Genomic DNA, 27,710 nt, shown 5'->3' on the forward strand with positions numbered 1-27,710 from the left:
CCACTAAACCACTGTTTACACCCAGATCAACCAGTGGAATGTTTGCTGTTTATCTTTTTTTACTGGACAACTAAAAAAAGACCAGCATGCACTGAAATGTGATTTGATTAGCAGGAAAATTATAATCATGTTTTAAAAGCGACTGTTAACAGATAATCTGGGAAGACAAAACAACAAAAAAGTTACAACTAAAACTTACATTAAAACAACTTTGCAATATCAAAAATTACAATACAAAACAATAAAGGCAAACATAAGACCACTCCACAAGGCATTAAATCCATTTGTATTTGACAGTTATAGACATCAGTTAGACAAACGGTCTTTTGTAAATAGAGGATGAGAAGATCTTGTTTACTGTACACAATGATAATGACATGTGAGGGAGAGTACATACATGATCCACTGCTATTTACACTACTACTCAAATGTGTGGACACACCTACTCGTTCTTTATTATTACCATTATCTACATTTAACAAATGTTAAACAACTTTTCCATAGTTTAGACTCTTCCAATTCACCACCTTTTGTCTACAGATTATGGGCTCAAATCGCACGCACGAGGTGACTCCTGGGATGCTTGAAGTTTATGTGTATGACTGGCACTTCAATTATCCAAATTCAATCATTTAAACATACATCTTTGGATCAAGTTTGTTATGATCATAAGAAATAAATTAAACGTGTCATAGCTAATTATCATTGTATAGAAAACAATAAAAAAAGAAAAGAAGATATTATTAAAAAACTCAAGATAATTAAATATAAAATATTAGAGACTAAAAACAGTGAATAGAGAAAGAGTAATTAACCATATCAGGCATACAACAAATAGGCCTCCATAAATTACATAAAATTACATTCACACTAAGTTTTAGTAGCCTTTTTGTTAGAAGAGAGAATGCAAATCTCAGCATCTTTTCGAAATCTAGAAGAACAATGTTTTAATGCTTTACATTTATAAATAAATTAAGTTACTTGGAAATGCAAAATAGTGAAGCTGCATAATATGCTCTTCATACTGTCTTTAAAAAAAGACTCGGTGCTATGCTTTTTTCCCTCACATATTCAGAAAATAACATAATGCAATAATAAACGAACAAGGGAAAAAAAGAGGGTGAAATCTAAGGCCTATAAATAATAATTTATAATACATTAAAACAAAATCTAGCATGAAAAGCATTTAATTCAATGATTCTTTGATTACTATCATTGCACCGCCTGATTTCGCTTATTAACACCACAAAGCTAAGAGTTTCTGGTAGTAAATTTGCACTGACATTCCTCAGTCCCGTGCAGGGTTAACAACACCGGTAGGAAAACGTCACATGTGCTCCTTTCCCTACTTCCGCTGAAGGGGTCCTGCAAGATACTTAAGTCGCCCAAAACAGCGCCTGTTTCAAAAATGAGAATAATTCAACGTTCCCATTACCAATATACTTAACAATGTGGATATAAACACAAAAATAAATGTAAATAATCAATCCGGAACATTAAAGTGATACAGACTTTCATTATTAAAACGTTCTAGCAGTCATTAAACCGTACAGGCTGTCGGTGACAGCCCAGTGCCGAGAGTCTGAGCGTGACCTCTACTGCAGTTGAAAACACAGTGAAGCCGCGGTTCGATCAGTGGGATGTTTGTTTAGGTATTCGTTTTACCTGTCAACACAGTACTCTCAAATACCAGCACCGTAAGACAGGCTTATGTGCTCCGTGCCGCTGGATCTCCGCTCCGGGGTGCTCAGAGTGTCAACCGGCTTTGAGATCTATTACTGCACTGCAACATCAATATGGTAAGTGAGCACATCATCTGAATGCATTATTATCACTGTCATGTTTCAATGAATTTGTGCTAGTTATAAAACGAGAGGATATCTTATTTATTTGTTCATTCTGATGATAGATGATCCAGATCTAGAAGCATGATTGCAGACATTTCTTTACATTAGGATTGCATCGTATGGATTGCATACATTACATCGTATGTTAATGTAATAATGTTTTAATGTAATAGTTTTTAAACAGAAATGAAGAATGATATAATTTAGCGTGATTTTAATGGTAGTTAGTTGTAAATACTGGGCACGACATGCTAGTAGGGGGAGGATGTGCCTCACCTGGTGCAGGTGCTTTTGACCTCAGAATGCCCTCCACTGGATGACGTCATGGAAGGGCTCCAGAGGACGTCTCTTACCCACTGAACCAGAAAGAAATGACACAAAATTTCAACCCAAATGAAAATTCTGTCATCATGTACACTACACAGCCTCTAGAAGTTTCAAACTGGTGTAAAATGTATTTCTGTACAGAAAGGGATGTTATGCTTCAGTCACTTTTACCTTTCATTGTGTGGAAAAGGTGTTAATGAAAAGAAACAGAGACTGTTACAAACAGTCTGCAAAACATGCCATTTAATGTTCCACAGAAGAAATAAAGTCATACAGGTTTGGAATGACATGAGGGCGAGGAAATGATGACAGAATTGTCATGTTTAGGAGAACTATCTCTTTAACTATAAACTCCTAAGCTGTCACTGCTCAATTAAAGACACAAATTATAGGCCTGTCCCAATACGCACACATGATCCCTTGTCTGCTCTCGTGACGTATTTCCTGTATTTGGTTTGTGATCAAGTGTGTGTAGAACTGTTGATTACATGATGGGAAACACTTAGGCCTAAAACATTGTGTTGTGATATTGCAAGAGAACCTTTTACAGAGCTATATTTAGATTTTCAATACTTTGCACTTTAACTGTTTAGGTAGTACCCCTATGTAACAGGTGACAGTTTTGTGGTGCTTCTATTGATAAAAAGCAGTTGCAAGCATTTTATAAAATACACATACTCATCTCTGCACCAATGCATTATACTGCCATTTTATTTTCTAATTAAGTTAACTCGCACTGGAAAGTTTTCCTCAAAATCGTACGATTTCGGGACACACAAGTACCTTAACAACACGATTAATTATGGAATAGGCTTAGCCTCAAATACCTCTCAGAGCTGAGTTAGTTTTGCGCACATACTTCCTGTCACATGGACGCACTCTATAGAGGCCAAGACTGCAAGTATGGTTATTTTACATTCTGTAAATGCTTCATTAATATTTAACTCTCAGCAGAACTTCTGGATCGCTGGAGGCTGTACATTATAGATTGCTTTATATGATGAATTTGGTTTTAAGGTGATGCAATTACTATATCATATCATCTAATAATAATGCTATTATATCAGTTTTAGGTTGATGTCAGTTTCTTTCCACAGTTATACAACATATCAGTGAGAACTTGGGTAATGGAAGGAAATTAATTGCAGTGTTTGGACGTGTCACCACAGGGTGTTTTTGAAGAGCTCAAAAATCCATACTTTACCAGAGCAACTCTCCTCCTGACCATTATCTCGTATGGTGACTGGGCTTCTAGACCTGCTGGTTATCTTCAGTGGCCCCCTTCAGAGCTCATTTGGCCCCTGTGCTGTCCAGGTCACTGCTAGACTGGCAGATAAGTGGACCATGCTGCTTCAATTACCTCTTCTGCCCCAACCTCTCATGGTGACTTACACTGACCGATCAAACTTACCAGCAAGGGAGGCATCACACTTTTTTATGTCACGCTTTTAAGGAGAATGTCCAGGATGTTAGGCTGGTATCTTAAGGTGTTACGCTTTTCTGATGGTCTGAGTTGACTAATGGGAAGTTGCTTGGAAACTGACCCATCTCAACATTGATAGTTGGATGGACATTAAGTTTTGCACCTCTACCTTCGGGAAATATCTCCAAATAATCCTTCAAATTTAAAAATCCTCATTCCTCATCCTCATTCCATGTTTTCTGAATTAATAAAATATGTATTTCTCCATAAATTGTAATATCTTCAAAAAGTGTGTTATTCACATAAAACTGATTGCTCAATTTCCTAAGCACTTTTATCATGCCAGTGTGTCTTAAAGGTGACCTATAATTCAAAATTGAATTTACCTTAGTATAGTCAAATAACAAGAGTTCAGTGCATGGACATGACATAGAGTGAATCTCAAACTGGACTGTTTTCGCGTTCTCATTTAATTCACGTTTATGAAAAACACCCCTGAAAAACGGTCGGTTCTCCACACAATACCGACTGTGACGCAATAGTCGGGATCATTAATATGTACGCCTCCAAATATTTGCATAATGCCAGCCCTCAATGCCAGGCGGAACTGCGCAGCCGAAGCATGGCAGTTGCTCAGTGTGGATGTACACATGAACACAAAAGTATTTTTTTAGTTCCTTCATCTGAGCCTCTGAAGAAACAATGGGTTCATTTTATTTTCTCTGGAAATTTCCAAACATTTCACCGACTGTTTCCTCAACTTGGGCCAATACAGAGCTGGCCTCGGATCGAGCTACCAAGCAACACTTTCTGATGTGTAATTGTTCAAGTTCAGACAGGTAATCTTTCTCTCAAAATCGTTCAATACTGTTTATGCATCAGTAAGTCAAGCCAGTGACTAAAATATCAGCTTCACATCGTTTCTTTTAGTAGGATGAAAATAATCGTATTTAAATTGTGAACAAACTATATACAGAAAGCGATCAAAGAACAATCTTTCCACACAGCGCGAGTTTATCTGGACACTTGCCAAACTCGTTATGAAATCAATGACGCACGTTACTGCACAACGAAGCTCTTACTGTATTTACATCATCGTGTTTGCATTGGGGAAAGCAGAGAGGGTGCAGAAACTGCTTTGCAATGATAAGATCTTCATTCTCGCGATCAACACACTGTCATCTGCTCAATGCTCATCACGGCAACATTTTATGTGATGGGAATAGATCTAAATACTTTAAAAACATCTCACGATTCGTTAATCTCGATAGCTGTTATAGTAAAAACGTATAATAGCAGTAATAAAAGTATTCGGGAGAGAGTTTCACATGTAATGCGTAGTAGCTATTTCATATGCAAGCATGTCAGCCAATCACAGCAGTGGCCGCGGTTACACTGAATCCCACAGCAGACACGCCCCTTCAAACAGAGTGTTCAAATCAGAGGCTAAAAGCAGGCTAGGAAAAATGCCATTTATTTCTAAATTATGATTATTTTTTATCTAAAAAACATACTAACATTATAAGGGTAACCCAGGAAACATTATAAAATAAATAAAATAAAACATTCTAGGGCACCTTTAATAAAACAACATATTAAAATATAAGGTACAACGAGGCTAAAGGCGCACCGGGGTAAAAGAGTCACTTGACTTTATTCTCTTTTAATCCAAGATGGCACAAAATTCAGCTCAGCACTTGGATGCACGTGGAAATTTGGCTGATCCTTGATGCGATCGCGGACAGCAACGCAAAGTTGATTCTGCGCAAATTTTATGTCATATTTAATGGTTTTTAAAATGTTGTAGATTTATGTAGCAAACGAGAATCGATAAAATTGTCTATATTTTGAGACAAATGTCTTGTTAATGATTTTCAGCCAAAATAAACCAAAAATAGTACAAACTTTGCCGAAGTGAAGTTCATTGTTTTGAACAAGATTTAACTTAGACATTAGTGAAGACATATTATTTAGCTAAAGTATTCGTATCAATCCTTTCATGCCTTTTGCTCAATGCTGTCACACACGGGGTAAAAGGCCCCCCTCGTCAACTCATACATTTATACCATTTTTAAACAAGCAAACCACTTTTATGATTTATTTTCACACAAAATCTGTTGCTCCGTCAATGTTCAATAAAAAGATATTATATTTTTCTGCTATCATACACTATGGGAGCAGTGAAACGGTGTGCATTTAGCCCAATTGTACCCTACACTTGATTCTAGGCTAGCCCACCACCACGTATGAATATCTTTCATTGATTCAACTTAATAGCACTTTTCCCGGCAGTCTCCCATTCATTCATATGGGCTATATAATTCTCAACCATGGCAATGGGATACCTCTCTGTTTCCGGTTAAGTGAGGGAAACATTAAATGCTGGCTTGTGTTCTCTCAGAGATGTTTGTGACCAGCAGTGAAAAGACGCACGTGGCTGCTTTCATGCGTTTCAGACCAGCACATTATAGCTATTGTGCCATTGTGTGGCACTACCTCAGTGCAGGTACTGGTATTTGTCAAAGTGGTGAAAAGCGGGATAAATGAAATATAACATTTCAGTTGTTATGGAAAGCTTTGCATTTGTGCTGCACATCAGTGTGAGGTTTTCATAGTGAAAGGTATAACGAGAAGCTCATTTTTCACAGTGTTTTACTGTGAATTAAATGGCAGCAGTGCTTAAATATCACAGCTGTTGATCCTCTGACTGGAATACTTGATGCTGGGTTTTTAAAACGAGCACAGAGTAATATGTGGTTGACTAAAAAACTTTCCACTCGTGGGAAAACTGCTTTCGGGACGGGGAGATGAAGGCCGAGGCGGGAGATAGTCGTTGGGCCCCATTCACCAGTAACAGCGGATTATCAGTGAATCCCAGTTGTCTCTGACTAAAGTTTATAAAACTATCCCGTGTAAAATGATCACTACAGAGGCGGGTGTTGGCGGTGGCGGTGATCCTTAGCTCTCCATCAAGGTTGGCTCTTTACAAAATTAATCCACCTCTTCTTGGTGTGATCGTTTTTAGGAAATTTAAATAAAGACACCGATCTGTTTTGTACATGATCGCATCCAGGTAGTAGCCTACGCATTTCCGTGTCGAAGGCATAGCTAGCTAGCAAACTGTAGGCTGTAGTAACTAATAGTACTGACAGTAACTCGCGATTGAGCGCCAAACTGATGCGAATGTGCTCTATTGTTTGGGGAGGGGCCAGCCTCAGTGGCCTCAGTGCGTCATCAAGTAGGGGCGTGTCCACGAGCTCAGGGGCTCCAGTCCGTCATCGAGCCCCGTTTTAGCCCCGCCCAAAAAATCCGGAAAATAGCAATGGTGAAAAACTGTTTAACGGTCTAACTCCACAATTCAGTAATTCACAGTTCATAGTCTTTGTAATATGTTTTAGCAATACACTTCTAACATTTATAATGGGTTTAGAATTTTTCTTTATAGACCCCTTTTGCGCCGACGTCACAATTACGTCACAGCGTTAGCTGGAGGCAAGAGGTGTGTTCGACTTCATGCAGCTCTGCGCAGACCGATCGGTGGCTGACTTGAAGCAGTGCATGGCGGTTAGAAATTTTGTCCGACTTGATACAGCGCCGACGCCACATGTGACGTATGCCATCAAAGTACCGCGAGAGCGTTTCGATTGTAGCCGGAGGACTCCGCCAGCGCAGCTTCTCAAGAGCAGCTGCACAAGCTCTGATGACGACACAACTGTTCCACGATTGGCCGGATTCACCGCATGACAACGATCACGTGCGTTTCGTGTTTATTCTCACACCTTTAGTTCCACTAAAGCTCACAAATCAGTTTTTTATAACTGTAAACAGTCTTTTTATGTAGTTGTGATGTTATATTGTCATGTTTATCAAATAAAACTGATTAAAAAACGTTGACTCCACTTCATTGATATAGGCTTCGCTTGAACTTTATTCTTGTTTAAATAGATGCTGTAGCCTATGAAATAGTAAACTATTGAATGAAAATGGGTCTGAAATATCTGTGTATTTGGCAAATATTGCATTTATTTCACTTCAGCTGTGGTAAAGTATGCAAACACCACGTGAGCGGTCACTACGCGAACCAGAAAGTGTCCGACTTCACGTCTCCGTTTGCAGCTCCTCCCCGCCTGCACGCGGCAACTCTCGCTGATCGGTTACATGCAGCCGATGTCGAACACACCTAAAACAGGAGGCGGCTAATACAAACCAGCACAGATTCGGCTACATAATAAGGAGCTTAAATTATTATTATTATTATTATTATTATTATTATTATTAAATGTTGTGTTGTTGGGTGCAAGAATCAATGAAAAATGAATATGCTTTATATTTTTATTTCTAGAAAATATTCACATCATTAAAATTGCAACGTAATGTCACTCTTTACATTGTCGTCTTCTTTGCGCTGGCTAGGCAGAACTGCCACACAAGTCTTGTACATGACCATTCATCGCATAGTTATAGGCATCTAAAGATTTATATGCCCTCAGTTTTTCTTTACGCTCGGTTTCTCTATCGGATAGTCAGGCCACTCAACCGGATGTAGCGTTAACGTTAATCCTGTCAGATCGTCCATCCATTGAGTGAGCGTGTACGGGTCAGCCAATCTGGTTCCGTCCATTAAAATTAACTTTTGCAAATAACAATCGCGGTCCTGGACACTGAGTGACCTTGCACATTAAGATAAAATCGGATTTTCTCCAGTCATTGTTAAAAAACAAGCTAACAAAACTTGCAAACTAACGTTAGTGAAGCGGCCAGAGGGATCGTTCTGCCTCCACCTAAGCTCCGCCCACACAAAAAACGTCACCATGTTTACTAACTAAAAAGGGGTCTGGGACTTTAAAAAAAATTCAGTTGAAAAAAAGATGTACAATAATTTTTTTTAGGGACGCACCAACATTTCAGACACCGAAAATTGTCTGCTGAAAATTGTCCGAAAGAAAAAAACGGCCCGAAAATATATGCAGCCCCTCAGTGCTCAGATTTCACTCATGCGGTGTGACGCTCCGCACAATATTCCGCTCTATAAACCTGTGCTCAGTTGCTCACGGCCAATGCGAACGCTCCACTCATGTACCCCTCATGCTAATTCAAAAAGCTCATCCAAAAGTCTTGTATACTAAATAAACTGCTAGACTTTCAAGAACATGGGACCATTGCATTCCACAACTCTTGACAATTAGGCTCCAAAGTCGTGGAACAGAACTCAACAAAGTCAACCTTTCAACCTTTCAAAATTACGATATCACAGAATATTGCAGATAATTTCCTAGCTTTTCTGTCATGTGATTTACATGCACTATTATTGCTCTACAATATGATTCATGATTCCTGAGTGACACGCAAGCCATGTTGCCATGTAAATTTCTTTTGTGTGAGTTTGAAAATGGCTAGCTAGACACATAGCAATTTGTGCGGATCAGCGATCATTTGAATGCACATCACCATCCTCAACATAGGGTCAGGACACTGTGCCTTACACGCGTGGATGGTGAGATTGCCCATTGATGCCAGCGGTCCTCCCACGCTGTAGCTGGGATTGTTTGATGCTTGGGTGTTTAAGGAAATTACAGAGTAGGTGCTTGACTGGGGAAGTCAGCATAATTTGCAAAGGTTATTACCTTTGAGGTAACAAATTCATTACTTTTCCCTTGCTATGGACTTTTTAGCCTGTTTTTTTTTTCCACTTAAAGTCTGCCCCACACTAAATCAGATTGGCCACAAACATGACTAGTCAAGTCATCCTCATTTATATAGCGCTTTTAACAATGTAGATTGTTTCAAACCAGCTTTAGAGAGATAAACATATAATGATGAAGGTAACAGATATTGGTTTGGTTTTATAGCGGTTCTTGAATAATGTTATTTTCCAGCTAAAGTTAGTTTTGATTGATTCACTTCCGTCGAAATGATCATTTGTTATTAAAGACAACACTTGCTAAGACAACACCGTTCTCTCTAAACAGACTTTAAACGCGAACCTGTGATGAACGCTGATGGCATTCACATGCGCATTAAGAATTGATTTTATAGTTATGTGCGTTTGAATATATGTGCGCAGGTTTGTAATTCCCTACAAACCATGCCTAATCAAACTACTTGTCTTGCCTATACATTTTTATACAGAATTTTATTTTATCACTAGGTACATGAACTGAAATTTCCACAACGCTTTATCTGTAGAGTGGAATAGGGATCCTCCATAAGGAGAGGCTAGTTGGCACTTCAGCACTGCGTTGTCATCGGGTCCAGGCAAAGGTCCTTCGTCAGATCTGGAAACGGCCTGGATCTCGGGATAAACAAAGACACTAATAGTAGCGTAGATGCCATTTTTCTTATGATGTAATGAGTACATCAGGATTTAAGGGAAGTGTTCCTGGTTCCGTCTGACCTAATATATTCAGCCTAACATTGAATTATAGAAGTCGATAATGTATTATGTGTATGCTAGGTCAAAGAGATGTGTTTTTAGTCTAGCTTTGAACTGACAGAGTGTGTCTGCTTCCCGGACAATGGTAGGAAGACTGTTCCAAAGTTTTAGTGCTAAATAGGAAAAGGATCTACCGCCTGCAGTCGATTTAGATATTCTAGGTATTATCAACTGGCCGGAACTTTGAGATCGCAAGAGACGTGAAGGACTATAATGCGTTAAGAGCTCGCTCAAGTACTGCGGAGCTAAACCATTTAGTGCTTTGTAAGTAATCAGCAATATTTGACCATTTATACGATGTTTAATAGGCAACCAATGCAGTGTTGACAGAACCGGGCTAATATGGTCATACTTCCTGGTTCTGGTAAGAACTCGAGCTGCTGCGTTTTGAACTAGCTGTAGTTTGTTTACTAAGCGTGCAGGGCAACCACCCAGTAGAGCATTACAATAATCTAGCCTTGAGGTCATTAACGCATGAACTAATTGTTCCGTGACTAGTGTGTGGAGTGCCACGATGTGACCAAGACAGCTAACCACACACACACTATCAGATTCCATTCACAAACTCTGGAGTCCCGACTGCGAACACGGGCAAGCTCGCAAAATCTCGCAAAAATCTCTCTCACGTTCAAACGTGATTTTAGAGTAAACAAACATGGCAGACGGTGGACAAGAAGAAGTTACTGTAATAGTGTTTGGACTGCAAATTCACAAGAAAAAGATTTGGATAAAGTCGTTTGATGCTTTGTTCTTCAGTCAGCTTGCTGGATTCTCCACACACATCAGGATATCTGATCCTAAATATTCAATGTTGGATATTTATGATTTGAGATTGCTGCGGCCCTGATGTTGTTCTTCCTAGCAGATTCGTTCTTCGTCACTCTTAACACACATAGGGATGCACCACGATATGGTAATTTTTAATGTTATCGGCCCAATAAGAAGATTTGGCCGATATGTTAAAGCCGATAAATAATAGATTATTTCCTTCAGCTGATACACTTCAGATGCGCACTGTTTGCCATGATGGGTTTTTTATTGCTAGAAATATGATTGGAATCACTTCAAAAAAGAAAGAATTAAAGGTATTGTAGGTAGGAATTTTATAAAAAAACTGTTTTCCAAATTTGTTTGAACTTTCTGTATATATCAATGCATAATTAAAATGTAAGTACTCTGATAAAAAGAGTATAAAAATCGAGTGACTCTAAACCGTTTAATCTGCACTAAACACAGCTCATTATTTCCACCCGGGACGAAACAAAGGATTGGCTTAGGCGACTGTCACTCTCTCGCAACCATGGCAACCACCCTTTTGCCACACAGGACCTGCCCACTTGCCCGTACCCGTTTGATTTGAGTAATTCAAGAGGCACGGAACCTAGGAATAGCAAAACAATGGCAGAGAAAGACCAATCAAAATTCACATATGCAGTTCGCGAAGGCAAACCAGGCAAAAAAAGGAAGACAGTAACGTTACTAAAAAAGGTAATGAACAAAAAGTCTTTGGATAAACAACGAAATAAAACGCGTGTCAATATCGGCGTGGCTTTCCAGCGATGGCGGGAGAACTGAGACCTCAAGGGGCTGAAAAGTGACGCCTTGTGACGACCTCCTCTGCTTCGCCCTCGACCCCGGATCTGTCCTCGAGCTGACGATGCGGTACTTGTCTCTGGAGTGTAGTCCTCATCAGAGTCAACAATGCTTTCATCATGGAAACTCTTACATGCAGAACACCATATATGTTATGAATGTTACACGAAATTCATCTTCATCACAGTGTAAATGATGGCAATGGAAAAACGTGTATCATGCAACCTGTTTTTAGCTTTGCCTTATAGATAACTAGCTCGTTAGCGAATCAATAAATATATATTTTAAACTTTACCAATATCAATATGCTAGCTTAATAGTGAGTACTAAAATACATCTTATTTGTTTATCTTCATAATGATAAAGTTAGATTTTTTTATTACATGTGATTCTGACATGATGTCACTACATGCACATGCTCCTTCCTCTCCGCTCGTCTCAGGTAAATAATGTGTCTTCAGCTCAGCGGTCGGAGTCGCGAGTTCATGTGTTTTGGGGGCGTGGCTTTGGAAGGAGCCCAGAAGGGAGGGGGTGGAGTGAATGGAAATAATGAGCTGTCTTTAATGAGCTGTCGTGAGAGGTCTACAGACACTCGATTTTTATACTTTCTTTTTCAGAGTACTTACATTTTAATTATGCATTGATATATACAGAAATTTTAAACAAATTTTGAAAAAAGTTTTTTTTATAAAATTCCTACCTACAATACCTTTAAGTGCAACATGTGCAGGGCAAGTCTGTCATATAGGCTGCATACAATTAAATTGAGAACATTTTTGTAATTGTGTGCTTGCGACATGGATTTAATGGTGAGACTTTTGTTTTTTGTAGCAGGCTCTCAAAAATGATATCAAAATTTTGGATCACAGGAAAATCTGATAAGATAATCTGTCGAACCATTAAAATAATCTGGACTTTTGGTGCGTTCAAGTCCTCCTGGGGAAGTTCGTACGTACGAGGTGGGAAGTCGTGTTTACGACGACAGTGCGTTCAAGTCACTTTTGTCGGAGGAAGATGGCGGAGTACTTTCTCTTAATTAATTACATAAAAATACAGTAAGGTTCTTAAACTGTTGTTCTAGAAAATGAAGAACAAAGAAATGTGCATCGGATGTACTTTGTTTTTTATGTTTTTAATTAATTTATGAAGCCACTGCCAACTTTATCGTTACATGTTGCACTGTTATATTATGATGCCATCATATTCTGTGCAGGCAATTCGCTTAACTGCGCTGTAAATAAGAAAACCTTGACGATATCACTGCATAATATTTAAGTATTGTGGTATTCCGCCATGTTTCTCAGTGACACGCCCACAACTCGGAAAGATCGGGGCTTAGAGAAAATCCCGAACTCCCCACTGGTATTTACGACATTGTGGTGGCGTTCAAGTGCGTTCAACTCGTAAATACGATCTATACGAGATGACTTGAACGCACCATTTACCTAGGATTGTCAGAAGGGGAGAATTGGGCCTAAAATCGGCCTGATTATATAGTGTGTAGGTGCCTTAAAGACATTCCATTTTTTTTTTTTTTTACTGAAATGCATATCTGCAAGAAAATGTCAAGTATTTTGAGTCCTTTTATGCTCATTTTGCAAGACCACAAATTTCACCTCAAATTTAGCTAGTTTGGTTTCAAAATCATATGTTCTTGCCAACCAAAATGGCAAATGAGGTTTAGTAACTAGTCTGAATGCTGTTCTGTGTTCTTGCTGGTGCGATCAGAAAGTGTTCTAATATTTCACTCTTTCCCTTCAGGGTGTGATCAGTGTGCAGCTGGTGGTTACCATGGTAATGGCCAGCATGATTCAGAAGATCATACCCCACTATTCCTTTGCACGATGGCTCCTCTGCAGTGGCAGGTAATGAGGAAGTACAGCCCACTGTGCCACTCTGGCATCCCTCTCGATGGTCAACCTAAAATGGCATCTTAATCCTTAACAACACAAACCACAGATCCTGCTCCACTTCTGCGAGCATGTCCCTCGTTTTATTGTTCATATTAAGGGCCCATCAAAAATGCATCATTATGGGTTTTCAGTAAGACCAAAGGGTATCATCAAAAAGCGCTGCAACCCAAGAGAACTGCTAACGAAAGTACAAGCCATGCTTGTTTCCCCCCTTAATTAGAGCCATATGTGTTTAGAGTAAACAGCTCCTCCAAATGTGCTCAATAATTCATCTGTGCTTGTTTTTGGCTGTAAAAATAGTTTGGGAAAACTCTGGCTTGAGTGCAGGGCTTGAAGTGTTGCCCAGGAGACTTTCATAATTAAGTTTTCATTAGGAAGTAAACATGCAAAAAAACAAACTGAAAGCAGTACAGCCCTCTCAGGGCTCGTGACAGGCCGGCTTTCTAAACAAAGTTGAAGGGGTTGTGGTAAATGTTTGCCACCAAAGATCTGCTCATTTTATTAGCATCAAACAACCTTTATCTTTATCATTTGAAAAATGGTGTACACAAAAATTAAAATTCATGTGATCATCTTTGTGTCTACCGTGAGACATAAAAGGAGAAATTCAGAAGGCTGCGCTTGTCGCTCTTTTCCATGCAGTTCCAGTGAATGCAGACTGAAGCTTTCAACCTTCAAAAAAGGTCACAAAGGCACCATAAAATAATTATGAAAGTGGTCCATGCAATGAAAGTCAATTGGTTGAATCGCATGCTGTTTTAGACCCCATTGACTTTCATTGTATGGACACAGACATTCTTCAAAATATATTTTCATCTGTTCTGTCATAAAAGTCATAATGGTTTGAAACTAAATGATGACAGCTGCAAAAAATTTTGGGGTGATTTTTAAACAAAACTTTCTTTTATTAGTAAGCTTCTTTAAAACAACAGTTCTGACCAACATTTTCTTTTCTCTACCGTTCAAAAGTCTGGGGTCAGTAAGACTTTTAAAAATAAATGGATACGGCAACGATGCATTAAATTGATCAAAAGTGACTATAAAGACTATTACAATGTTTTTTATTTATTTATTATCATTTCTTATAAATGCTGTTCTTTTGAACTTTCTATTAATCAAATAGTCCTAAAAAAATGTATCATCATGGTTTAAAAATCCACGAAAATATTAGCAGCTTAATTGTTTTCAATATAAGAAATGTTTCTTGGACTCCAATTCAGCATATTAGAATGATTTCTAAAGGATCGTGTGACACTGAAAACTGGAGAAATGACTGCTGAAAATTCAGCTGTGCCATCACAGGATGGAATACATTATGTTTTAAAATATACTAAAATGGTAAACTCTTAATTGTAATAATATTTAACAATATGAATGTTTTTACTGTATTTTTGGTCAAATAAATGCAGCCTTGCATTAAGAGACTTCTTTCAGAAAAATTAAATCTTACTAATGCTACCAAATGCTAGTGTGTTGAATGGTAGCATGTGCTTTTTTCTAGAGCTCTTTGTATTTCAGAGATGGTGGTGATATACTTCTCTTTGTCTTGTTAGTCTGCGTTGGTACCAGCACCCCACTGAAGATGAGCTGAGGACTTTGGCTGGAAAGCAGCAGAAAGGAGGAAAGAGCAAAAAGGACAGGTACAACACCGCATTTTTCTATATTTTTGTGCACATTTGACTTTTGTTTGACTGCTTGTGAAGATCAAGCAGCCTTGCTGCCTATATTCCGCCGTGGATGAAAGCTTTGGACTATGCGTACAGTGCTAATTCCCTGAAAAGGTAGACTAGCCCGTGTCTAGCAGCTTAGTTTTGATAGTCAGCTCTATTATACCTACCTCCTGTTCTCAGACAAAAGCCCGTTTTTGCTCTGCAGGGAGCTCTTGGGCCATTTTGTCAGGCAGGTATGCCGCAATCCAGCGCAGGGAGACTAACATACCCACAGTGCTTTTGTGCTGAACACCATTGTGCACACTGACCTATGTAAACAACAGGGACCCGAAGGAGAAGTCCAAGAATCTCAGGTTCAGCTGGCTTGGAGCCACGGGGCAGAAAGCTTGCATACTAGACTCGTTCACGCAAAGGCCTGTGCCCCGTTCCAATATCCCACCGCTCCCAGCAGAGCCCGACATTCATTTCTCTATTCTTTGTCATGCAGACGGCATTGGAGATGGGTGGAAATATGTTTGATTTGAACGTTGTGTGGATTTAGCTCTTTTTCAAGAGCGAGGAGGGCTCCTCTAATCCCCAGTAAAATGTGCAAACTCTTGTGTTTGGTTTCCAATAGAGACAGAGCCCTCAGTTAGTCTGCAGAAAATCTGCTGTCCTTTGAACTAAGTTGCCGATCCCACACGTTGATACCAGCTTTGCAGTTCTTTCTATTCTTTTGCTTGCTCGCCATAAAATTGTATATTAAATTTAGCTTAATTTATAATAATTAGGTGCCCTGAAAAGTTAAATTGGTCAAAAGGGACAGTAAATACATTTATACTAATGTTGCTGAAGATTTTATTTCAAATAACTGTTTTTCTTTTAAACTTTCCATTCATGAAAGAATCTAGAAAACACATGTATCACAGTCGCCACAAAAATATTAAGCAGCACACATGTTTTCAACACTGATTTCTGAAGGATCATGTGACACTGAAGACTGATGAGTAATGATGATGAAAATTCAGCTTTATCACAGGAATAAATGACATTTAAAAATGTATTAAAATAGAAAACTTAAAAAAATATATATATATATATTTCACTACAGTAATTTTAAACAAATAAATGCAACCTTGGTGAGCACAAGAGACTTTCAAAAACATTAAAAAATCTTCCCGACCCTAAACTTTTGAACAGTAGTGTATAGGTAACAATTTCTAGTCATAATTATGTGCATTCATAATTATTTGGCCAAAAACTGAAGTTTTTTTTTTTTCTTAATTTCCTTAAAATTATTATTGTTATTGTTTCAAATATAAATATTTCTTTATAAAAAAATTAAGGAAAAAAATACACTTCAGCTTTTGGCCAAACTATTATGAAAGCTCATAATTATGACTACAAAAAAATGTCATCCATTCGTATCACAGCATTTCACAAATGAGTTATGATGAATTGTACTGCACTGTATACAATGATAATAAAGTGTTGTTACTTAATGGTCAAAATGACACTTATTTCAATGTTCTCCAAAAACCTATTCGGGCAGGATTAGTTTTCTAAACGATGTGATTTCATTAACTGATTCTGACTGGAATAACATCTCTGTTTATTACAAAGGTGGAAGTGTGTTTTGTAGATGGAGGCGTTACAGAAGGTCATGTGCTGCGGTTGCGTGTACCATGTATGCTGTACAAATCTATGGATAATTTATATTGCCATTTTAATAGGGCAAAACCCTATTTAAATGAACTTCACATGAGTTTATAGAAGTGGCTGTTTATAATATAAACCCACATACATGAGCAGAGAAATCTAAACAAAGTATCTTGCCTGACACTGATATTAAGATTATTAAAATCATCTCTATTGAAATTAAATGAAAGCAAAATGGTGTGCAAACGGTAGCTCAGGTATGTCAAAACACACATGGAGGAGAAGCATTTCTAATAAAATATGGGCAATCCCAGACTCTCTAATCGGATAGGATTAGATTTCTCTGAGGACTGTTGAGTTTGCTGAAAATCTCTAGGTAATTTACCCTGAAATTCTGTGTGAGAAAAACAGGGATTAACATCACAAAGTACAATTGTGAAACACAAATTTCTCTAACGTCCTCGAGGAAAACTAGTACCATCCGAATAGGGCTGAAGTTAGTCACCACTGACTCAATATTACTAATTCATTGTAGTCTGTATTGTAGATTCAATTTTAAGAGCAGGTCAGTACAGTAGTCAACATGACAGATTTATGAAATCATTTCATTAGTTTAATCAACTTAAACTCTGACATTCCATAAAAGTTATTCCACAAAAGTTAGCTGAGTATTACAAAATAAATGAAACACAAATGTCTTTTGAAAGTGGGAGCTTCTGAACTTCTCACCCTGATGATGACATCCCACTTCACGTAGCAACCAGGATTCTCACCGTCAGGAAGAAGATATGAGTCATGTGACGCATTGCATTGTGTAATGAGGTTAAATGCCAGAGAAGCCCCATCATCTTACAACTGAAGCCACTTATAAGAGTGCTGAAACATCATAAATGAATGGATAAAGTAGCCCAGATGCTCTTGAATAAATTCTGTCTTATCTGGGCAGCAGAGGATGATAACGGCGGTTACTTGGAAGAACATACTGTTATCATTTAAAAAAAAAAAAAAAAAAATTCATGAAGTATGCTAATTATTTATTCTTATTTATGTATGGCCGAGATTTTGAGTAATGCGCTTTGAAAAATAAATAATAAACTGTTATGTTTTATATTCAGTTTTATTCAAAAGCATAAATAAAAAGCAACTTTAATACAATTTATTCAGTAATACTGGCAAGTGAATGGTTTTGGTTTTTGGCCTGAAATGTCCTTGGTAATGTGTGTGTTTGTTTCAGCTTAGCCTACATTCAGTGCATAACTATTATATGTGCTATGTTCACGTTTTACTTCTCAGGAAGTACAATGGGCACTTGGAGAACAAGCCGATGACTATTCCCAAAGACATCGACCTTCAGCTGGAGACTAAGTGCATTGCAGAAGTGGACACACTTGGTAACTCACCTGTTGTCATTGTATGCCCAATGAATCCTTGAGCTTAATGGATCTTCTAAGAAAATCTGGTTTCTAAAGCTTCTCTTTTTGTCTGGCTATCTTTTTGTCTAGCTCTGCATTATTTTCCTGAATTCCAGTGGTTGGTGGATTTTACGGTGGCCGCCACAGTGGTGTATCTCATCACTGAACTGTACTTCTGTGTGGCCGAGCCCAGTGGAGAGATGAACATCAGTGTGGTGTGGAGCCTGCTGGTCTTGGCCTTTGTCATGTATCCCTTTTGAGCTAGAACTACTTTTTTTTTTTTTTTAAAGAAAGTAATACTTTTGTAGAGTGCTGCAGTGATGATTTAAAATAGGCCAACCTGGAAATCAGCATCAACACTGGTTCCCTCGACAAAAAAAAACAAAAAAATTCGGTAACTCTTCCTTTTACAGTCCTGTTACCCATGTACTTACTATGTACTTATTATAGTAATTATAATTACTGGGTAATAACTAGGTACTAACCCTGAACCTACCCCTGAACCTACCCCTAACCCATGTACTTACCATATATTAGCCAGTACTTTCTAGGTAAGTACACTGTAAGTACACGTAAGTACTGTACTGTAAAAGGAAGCGTTACCAAAAATTCCCCATTGGTTTTTAAGGGTGTGTGATACTTGGCCTGTTTGGTTTGATTAAAACTCTTTGTCAGTGCGGTTCATTTGAATAAGTGTGAACGCTGCCATCCAAATTCCGAACCCTGGTGCGCACCAAACAACAGGTCTCGGTCCACTTCCATAAAATATAAAAGCAATACAGACCAAAGACATTTAAACGAACCAAAACTGGGGCATGATGTCACAAGATGTGACCTTAAAAAGGACAGAATAATCAAGCAAACCAGTTTCTCGTCATAATTGCGATGTTGCCCATCACAGTTCGGTAAGGAGAGCCGCGTGTCTTTGCAGCAGATCTTCGTTTGTGTGTGTGACGGAGGGATTCCTGCTGCTGACTCCTTTACACATTTTATAAGCTCTTCACGAGTTCTCAGCTGGTCAAAATACCATTGCATATACATCCAGCGCATTCAGCACACAGCGTTGGTTTGGATGTTCGGTAAGTTCTGTCTAGAAATATACGTCATAAAATAACATATCCCTGTGCCTTTAGTTTTTTTTTTTTGTCCGGGCCAAACGAACCAAGTGAACTGAAGTACAAGTGTGAACACAAACCCTAGAATTATCGCAAAAAATAATCTCTGTGATCAACAAAAGTTTATGATACTTGCATGTTTTGTCCATCAAGATCATTCAAAAATGAACACCGTTTATACATTTTGAAGCCTAAATACAATTGCCAGAAGTAAAAAGCTAACATTAGGCTATAAACGAACTACACCACGGTCGCTCAACTTTGACATCACCACCACCAAGCTTGGCCAACTCTTTCAGTCATTAAAAAATAAAAATAAATATATACTAATATATACTAATATAATAATATATTTAATCACATTCAAGGAAATGTGACTGGTATTGCCTGTGTAAATATCAACGCAACAATACTTCAGATTTTTTTTGTGGTTGCCAGGGTATTGCTATACATTTGCTTGGATGTGCCTTGTTTTTAAAGGATAGTTTTAAAGAGTGTTCTAAAAAGATTTGAGGTTAATCATCATTCTGTACACTTCAGTTTGGGGTTTAAAATCCACAATCGCAAACATTAGTAATGGAGATGCTTAACAAACACCACTAGTAATAATAGAATCATTTGAAAATATTGTCGTTTCTCAAAACATGATTTGACTTACACAGGGAGCCTTTTGTTATTTTAACAGAACTCCAGAAGGAACTTTTAAAGTACTTTATTTAATAATATGTCCATAGTCCTTAAATGTTAAAACATCCTTTTGTAAAAGACAACCCTTGTGGAGAAGCTCTCGATGCAGGGACAGTCTAGCCATGAGTGATGAAAGCTGCACCTGTTGCCTTTTACCTGCTACTTTCCCCTTCTAGTGCCGCACCAAATCACACACATTAACCTCGGCACAGTCCACAAAGATCAATCTCCCTCCGCTCGGCACTGCCCTTTACCTAGCTCAGCCTGCCACAGAAGATTGGAGGCCCAATTTTCACGGCCCACCGGACTGATTTGCCTGGGAAAAAGAGAGGAACGAAGGAAGGTGCCTGGTAGGGTGATGAAGATGATGACGATGATGATAGGTCTGTATGTGTGCAAATGGCTGAATGTGGACAGGAGGGAGCCATTTTTCCTGATCTCAGTGGAGAGTGTGTGGTGGGGAAAATGGCCTTGTCAAAGAGATGGTCACTAAAACATTTCCTCAGATGGCCGCCCGCTTGCCTTGCAGATTTGCACGACGTAGCCACAAGTTGAATGATTGACCCTAGACCAGTATAATCAAAACGGGCACATATAGGCAACCGGTCGTAACAAAGAGGTGCAGCTGGATGTTTTCTGTCTGTTGACGCTTTTCAAATTTGTCGTTTCTCACCATAATGATATTAGCTTTGACACTGTTTGATGGGGTATGTTTTAAATGCGTTTCTCTGCTGCTGTGACACTAAATGTAAGACTTGTACGATGACTTTTTCATTGATTTTTGCCGATGCTAGTCGGCAGATTTTGGGCAGTCAGAGTTGACCGATTTCACAGAAAATTGTGTTGTGTAGACAGTAAACAGACTATTTTTTTAGCTTCAGGCTTTGATCCCATTCAGTCGGAGGATATTAAATATGTTTGATATTTTTAAGGTGATTTTGAAACGCACAACATTTTTCAAATGTTTCTGTGTGAGTTTGGTTTCCGGCTGGAAAATTACTTGAAAAGTCTGTTAGTGTATGATCCTCAGTTATTTAGTCTAGGATGCTCAGGTTTTCTCTGCAACCATTTTACAAAGTCTTCAAGTGTATGTTGCCTAGTGTTTTAAAATCTAGTTTGGTTCTGCGCTCAAACAAATTCTTACTGAAAGCTCATTTTTTGAGATATCAACTTCAAATTTGGAACACAGCTTGTATCGATTTATCGCTTTGATTTTTAGAGCAAAACATAAAATATTTATTACATATAAATATTTAATATAACATTTATTTTTATGAAATAAATTATATGTCATTATAGCTTTTTTCAGAGTTTATATGAAGAATCCATCAGAGTAATGGCACTTAAAGGAAAAGTCTGCTAAATCCAACAGCATAATCTATCAACCGCATATGTAACAGTTTGTAAAATGAAGGAAATGTTTTGTTAGATTATACTCTTACAATGGACGTCTATGGGGCAAGTATACAACAATTATTATAACCCAATATTATTAATTGATAACCTAGAATATTTCTTTAATTAGGCAAATTCATTCAAGCCTTTTTCTGATGTTTTTCGAGAGCAATTTTAGGTATAGTGTACAAAAGTGCCCTTTGTGACCATGTTCCTTAGCTTAAGTTTTTCTCAGGAAGATCCTTTTCTCCCTCACGGCTCACTACTTCAGACTAGAGGAGGGCGGTGAGCGTTCCCTCTGCATCACCTTTGCCTTTTTCTTCTTCGTGAAAGCAATGGCTATCCTTATTGTCACAGAGAACTACCTGGAATTTGGCCTCGAGACAGGTATAGTAGTGTCAAGTTGGGTGTTTTGTGTATCGGTTTCTTTTTTTAGAGTATGTAGTAACATAGAATGTGAGACCATTTTGTTCTAAAATTAACACATGACAGTGTAACTGTACGTTACATTATTTCTTAAAAAAAAAAAAAGAAAGCTATTTTCTCTTGCATATTTCCATTTCATCACTCACATCATACACTAACCAGTCCTGGAATGAAAGAAACTTTCACAGAAATGTGGGGAGCTATTGTTTTATTGGTTATTTTTGTTTGTGATGTCACTTAACACCAGGAATGTGGACACATGTAGACGACAAAAGAAAAGCCTTTGGCTTCCCAGTTTACTTAACCAAAGTTAAAAATGGTATAACGGTGCATGACAGTCGCCATGCTTTTATTTTGTAGACCGTTTTAATCTCTTTGATTTGAATCACTCGCATCACTTCATGTCATTCTGGCATTATGATTTAAACTGCAACAGGCTACAATAAGTTGAGTGTTTTCGTGCTGGTACCTTGGCTGATTTAGGTCAGTCATGGTTTTTCATATTCTTCATATTCTGTGTTGTGGCTAGTTCACAGCAGTGACTGAATTGAACTTTCCCACTATGAAGCATTTTTTTTACCTATATAATGGCTTTTTATATATATTTTTTGTTAGATGTATGCATCATTAAATTTGTCAAATTCTCACATTTAATGTCAGCTCGCACATCGATACAAAATGAATGAGGATATTATCATACACCCCTACCATTAATTTTTTTGTGACATTTATTTATATTTAAGAATTTCTGTCGATATACACTGTTTCTATCCTCCTTTTTCTCCTTTCATAGGGTTTGCTAATTTTTCCGAAAGTGCCGTGCAGTTTCTGGAGAACCAAGGCCTTGAGTCCCAGTGAGTATTATGGCCATGTGTCCCCCCACCCTCTTCGTCAGTACAGAGGGAGTGTGTGTGTGTATACAGTATACCATGTCTCTGTGGGTTAGGATTAAACCGTGTATGTGATGGTTTGGGCTTCCCTGCGGTGAACTTCCCTGCTCTTCCTCTGCCTCTACAGGGGCCCTATATCCAAGCTGACCTTTAAGCTGATCCTGGCACTGTTCTGCGCTCTCATTGGAGCCTTTCTCACCTTCCCTGGCCTGCGATTGGCCCAGATGCATCTTGATGCCCTCACACTTAACGACTGCAAAGTCACACAGTAAATGTTTCAAAATAATATACAATTTATCTCATCATCCTTATGATTACTATTTTGTTGAAACCAGTCACTTTAGTAGTTTGAATTATTTGTATTTCTTTGTCCTTTGAAAGAGTATATGATCTGTCAACCTGAATTTGTATTGAAATATTGAAGCCACTAGCAATATTTCCATGTTAATTAATGTGGAGCATCAGTGTCTGACTATATCCTCGGCAAGTTAGCAGACCAGTATTATACTGCAGATGGACCTGTTGTCCATTTTCAGCCAGCGTTGGGCTTTAGGGTAACTGTTTTACAAAAGAGGAGTTAGGCATTACACATCTCACATAGCTAATCCTCTTCTGCTCTCATGACACTATGAGGCTTACAGTTAGACCTCTTTAAGGCCTGGATTACTTCCATGCTTCTTGTGCTGGTGAAATGCTACATTTAAAGCAGTGGTACTTCGTGATAGTTGATGTTTACTGCTCCACTGATATTGATACTCTTGTGTGTTGCCATGTGTAATGGTTTGTTTTTATGTGTCCATCCTTCAGGATTTTGCTGCATATCAACTTCTTGGCCCCCTTAATTATGGTACTGCTATGGGTGAAGCCCATAACAAAGGATTGCATAATAAATCCCACATTTGGGAAAGATGGTGTGCCTTTGTGAGTACCTTATTTTACAATATGTGTTTTTTTGTTGTTTTTTGTCAACATGACATTTTGCATTACTAGTTTGTTGAATTGTTCTTGATTAATTAAAAAAAACTTGTTTTGGAGTTCATCAAGACCATTGGTGTAAACAAAGGAAATTCACTTTAAAGTCAACATGAAATCTAAATTGTCCCTGATTACTTTGTTAATACACATTCCTGGTTTTATTGTGCACGATTCATCAGTACACATTATTCAGAAGAAAATGGATGTCTATTATAATTAAGGTATTGTTTTTTAATAATTTGTTCTGCCTATGAAATGGCTTTGTTTGATGCCATGAAGGGTGGAAATTATGTTGACAAATAGCCCACACTCTTATGACATTTAGTAACTATTTTACATCTTGCTGAATTCGTATAATCTCATTTGTACGCTTTTGTACTATCTGCTTACCCCCCACTGATGGTTAGATTGAGGGGTGGACCGTCATGCTTTTTTCTAGAAAAAACGTATGTTTTTGTGCAAATCAAATCATACGAATTCATACAAAATCGACAAACTTGTAAATAGTTAAGCTTTCTCATGAAATCAAATAGGCATATAGGTGATATATATATTAGGCTGCTGTATGCAGTCTTTCAAAACCTTTCCAATAGTTAACAACACAGACATTTAATGTCAGGTAATGGTAGAGTAATAAAGGATAACAAAAGATTTGGGATGGGGTAAAAGGCATTACTATTGTGATAAGTTGATCTCTTGGGAGTGAAGTTGTCCTTCAGCCTCCAATGGTATTTCAGAAAGGGAATTATCCTTGGGCAATCCACTCAAACTCACATTCAGGCTCCATTCTCATGTGGAATGCCCACTTTTCACAATCCAATCAATCCAGTCCTGCCCTATTTTGTTTCACTCATAAATCATCACATTGTGGCAGTAAAATGGGTTGTGAATGCCATTTCTTGCTGACCTAAAGAGATGTTATTTATATAAAGGTCAGTGAGACCTTTGTTAATTATTCTCTGCTCAAGTCAAATCCTACGGTTTGGGCAAGTTTTGCTCACCCTGATTCGGTGTGTCACTCCTCTTCATCTGTTTTCAGAATGTCTGAAAAGACATATGACACGCTGCGTCTGTGGGTGATCCTGCTTCTGTGTGTGCTGAGACTAGCCATGATGCGGCATCATCTCCAGGCCTACCTCAACCTGGCCCAGAAGGGCGTCTTGCAGATGAAGAAGGAAGCAGGGCGCATTAGTACCGTGGACCTTCAAAAGATGGTGCTTATCACTTTTTGTTCTTGTTATGTCTTCTTCTTACTGACATTAAAAATCGCGAGATAGTAAGTAGTCATGTAATAATGCTAATAATATGCAATTAAGTTATTGTGATGGAAAGCCATCCTTTTATTTTGCCCGATATCCCATCTATCCCAAGTATCCCATCTTCACTAGGTTGTTCTTGTGATGTTTGATCTGATACTGGTTAATAAATGCACTCAGGGACCCTCTTGTGGCGTCCACTCTAGGGGCCTACATTACAGTGTCGACATTCCTCAAAGGTGGAAATATATCGGTATGAAAAAGGACTGCGTGGCATTGTTGCCCTCAAAGCTCCAAAATGAGGAGGCTATTTGAGTTTAGTGGAGCGCAAGGATCAAAACCCACAGCACTCCACAGCTGGAGCTGAGGAAAAGAGCCCGTTTGATGTTCCAAGCCATAAGTGAGATTCGCAAATGGCTGTAGAGTCGCAGGGGTGTCTGGTCTTACATCTGCTCCAAATTCATATGCTCGCAGCCTCCCTCTGTACTTAAGCTCCCAGTGAGTCTTCAGCGAGTCTGTTTGATGAGCTCCTCTCCAAGCCAAGCTGCTTGTTTTGAATGAAATTTGCCTAAATGTTTTAACTGCAAATTTGTTTTTCCTCACACAGGTCGCCCGAGTCTTTTACTACTTGTGTGTAATAGCACTCCAGTACGTTGCACCTCTGGTGATGCTGTTACACACTACTTTGCTGCTAAAGACATTAGGTGAGACATTAGGTTCTTCTCAACACATTCTCATTTGCCACGGTGGGGTTTCTTGAATTTTTCATAATCTCGTTTCACCCCCAGGTGGATACTCGTGGGCGATTTACCCCGAAGAGAGTTTGCCGTGTCTATCAAATGAGGACTCGAGCCCCGCTGAGGTGGGGCAAGGCGAGATGCAGGCCTCTCAAACTGTGGCCCAGCTATCGGTCGCTCTCGGGGGATTGAGGACTGTTTTCTCCCCCTTGCTTTTTCGAGGGCTCCTGTCCTTCTTCACATGGTGGACCGCCGCCTGCCTGTTCTCCACCTCTCTCTTCGGCCTCTTCTACCACCAGTATCTGATGGCTGCATAGCATCAGGAAGGGCTTGTTCGACTGAACTGTGCGGCACGACGAGGCCCTGGAACATTCCCCTTTTCCGCAACCATATCAGCCGGGTTCTTCTCTGATGTGCTTCATCCATGGACACATTGTTTTAGCCTAACAAATACAAAAAAATGACAAAAGTAATAATGCAGTCACTGTTATATTCATCGAATGGAGGATGGCATCTGAAGGAGACCTCAAAATAATGCTGATTTTGAAGGGGCTGCAACTTTCTGCCATCTTTGAGCCACCAGAAGGTTGAAAGCAAGGGATCACTCATAGTCTTTGACATTTTATTATTTAGTTGAAAATTATGATAGATGAATTTCATAAGAACAGCGATTTTTTTAATAGTGGTGTTTTTTTTATGTTTTACTCCTCCAAAGTAGAAACTGGGTTCTGCTGTAGGGGAGGTTTTCATTGCTGATACATGAAGAGGAAACAGTGATTTAGTCGAGCTTTGAGAGTATGAGGGGATTGATCTAGAAGAAAAGTATGTATTAAAGGTGTATTTATTTCAGATGGACTGAAGCCAGCCTTCTCACGAGGAGAGTTTTGTTTGACTGTAGGAGACTGAGAGATAATTTAAGTGTGCATGTGCGTGTGAGAGTGGCGGTTCGTGTGTTAACATCAGTGCCTGCAGGCTCCCAGTGACCCCTGCTGCTGGTGGCTAAATCTAAAAAGGGCATTTTGATCATGTATAAAAGCTAACTAAAAAAAAAAGGTCTAAAGCAGTTGCCTCCGCTCTTCTGATACCCTTCCCCGTCATTTAACCAGTCAGATGTTTCACTTTGAATTTCGGGTCCAGTGACATCAAGCACATCCTGTAAGCGTGCTCCATGTTTCTGTATGGAGTCTATTGATTTTCTGTAATGCATCAAATAACAGGATTTCTTTCATGTGAAGGTGCCAAGTACGCTTGTATTCCCCCATGAGTGTGTACAGTACTTCCTGCTGGAAATCAGAAAGCACACATGCAGAGGCAGAACATGTGGCTTGATCACAAAGAAACATGGGGTTTAATGATGTCCACTTTAATATTGTGACATTTTGGCACTACAGTTACGAAACCACACAGAGACATATCTGAAGTATTTTTTAAATACATTTTTAGTTTTTTGTTTGTTAGTCTTTTTTTAGTGTTAACCTACTGTAAAGTCTTACTCTCATCCTCCATTTATGAGTTTTTGGAGGGTACGCAGACAATGAATGTATTAATCCTTCCTGATTTTTGATTGTAGTTATGATGAATTTTATTTTTAAAAATCTACCCTCGTGCCCCTAATAAACAGTCAAATATGACATAATCTTGGCTTTGAACTAATATCAGTTAAATTAAAAATATACATTTTGTATGTTGTGGACTTCCAGGGGCATTTATATTGCAAAGCTGCGTCTGTTATCATCAACAGCACACTTAATATAACATGGCAGTAAAATCCTGAACTCAAATTTTGAGAGCTTTTTGTGTTGTTTTGTTTTCTCCTGTTGTTGATTATCAAGCTGTGAAGATTGATGGATGCAATGGGGGGTTTAATTTAACTGTAAACATTCACAACCTTTGATAATCATAAGCGGGGCCATTTTAGTCTTACCCTCACCTTTACGGTTTTCTCCCCCTTTCCCCCACCATTACAAATCAAA

The 27,710-nt window shown here is 38.6% G+C and overlaps 1 protein-coding gene across 1 annotated transcript; it reads left to right on the top strand.

Annotated features, from left to right (window-relative positions):
* Positions 1-1,580: 1,580 nt before the first annotated feature.
* On the top strand, positions 1,581-27,373 carry tmem161b (transmembrane protein 161B). The gene is made up of 12 exons (XM_056233383.1): positions 1,581-1,799; positions 13,385-13,488; positions 15,090-15,176; positions 18,138-18,235; positions 18,347-18,503; positions 21,689-21,840; positions 22,673-22,733; positions 22,897-23,037; positions 23,577-23,690; positions 24,784-24,958; positions 25,608-25,704; positions 25,789-27,373. Exons 1-12 carry the CDS (start codon positions 1,797-1,799, stop codon positions 26,052-26,054), a joined length of 1,455 nt encoding a protein of 484 aa, XP_056089358.1. The 5' UTR covers positions 1,581-1,796; the 3' UTR covers positions 26,055-27,373.
* Positions 27,374-27,710: the final 337 nt, after the last annotated feature.

The sequence above is a fragment of the Rhinichthys klamathensis genome, unplaced genomic scaffold (assembly GCF_029890125.1).
Source record: "Rhinichthys klamathensis goyatoka isolate OS25496 unplaced genomic scaffold, OSU_Roscu_1.1 h1tg000369l_1, whole genome shotgun sequence".
NCBI classification, from domain to species: Eukaryota; Metazoa; Chordata; class Actinopteri; order Cypriniformes; family Leuciscidae; genus Rhinichthys; species Rhinichthys klamathensis.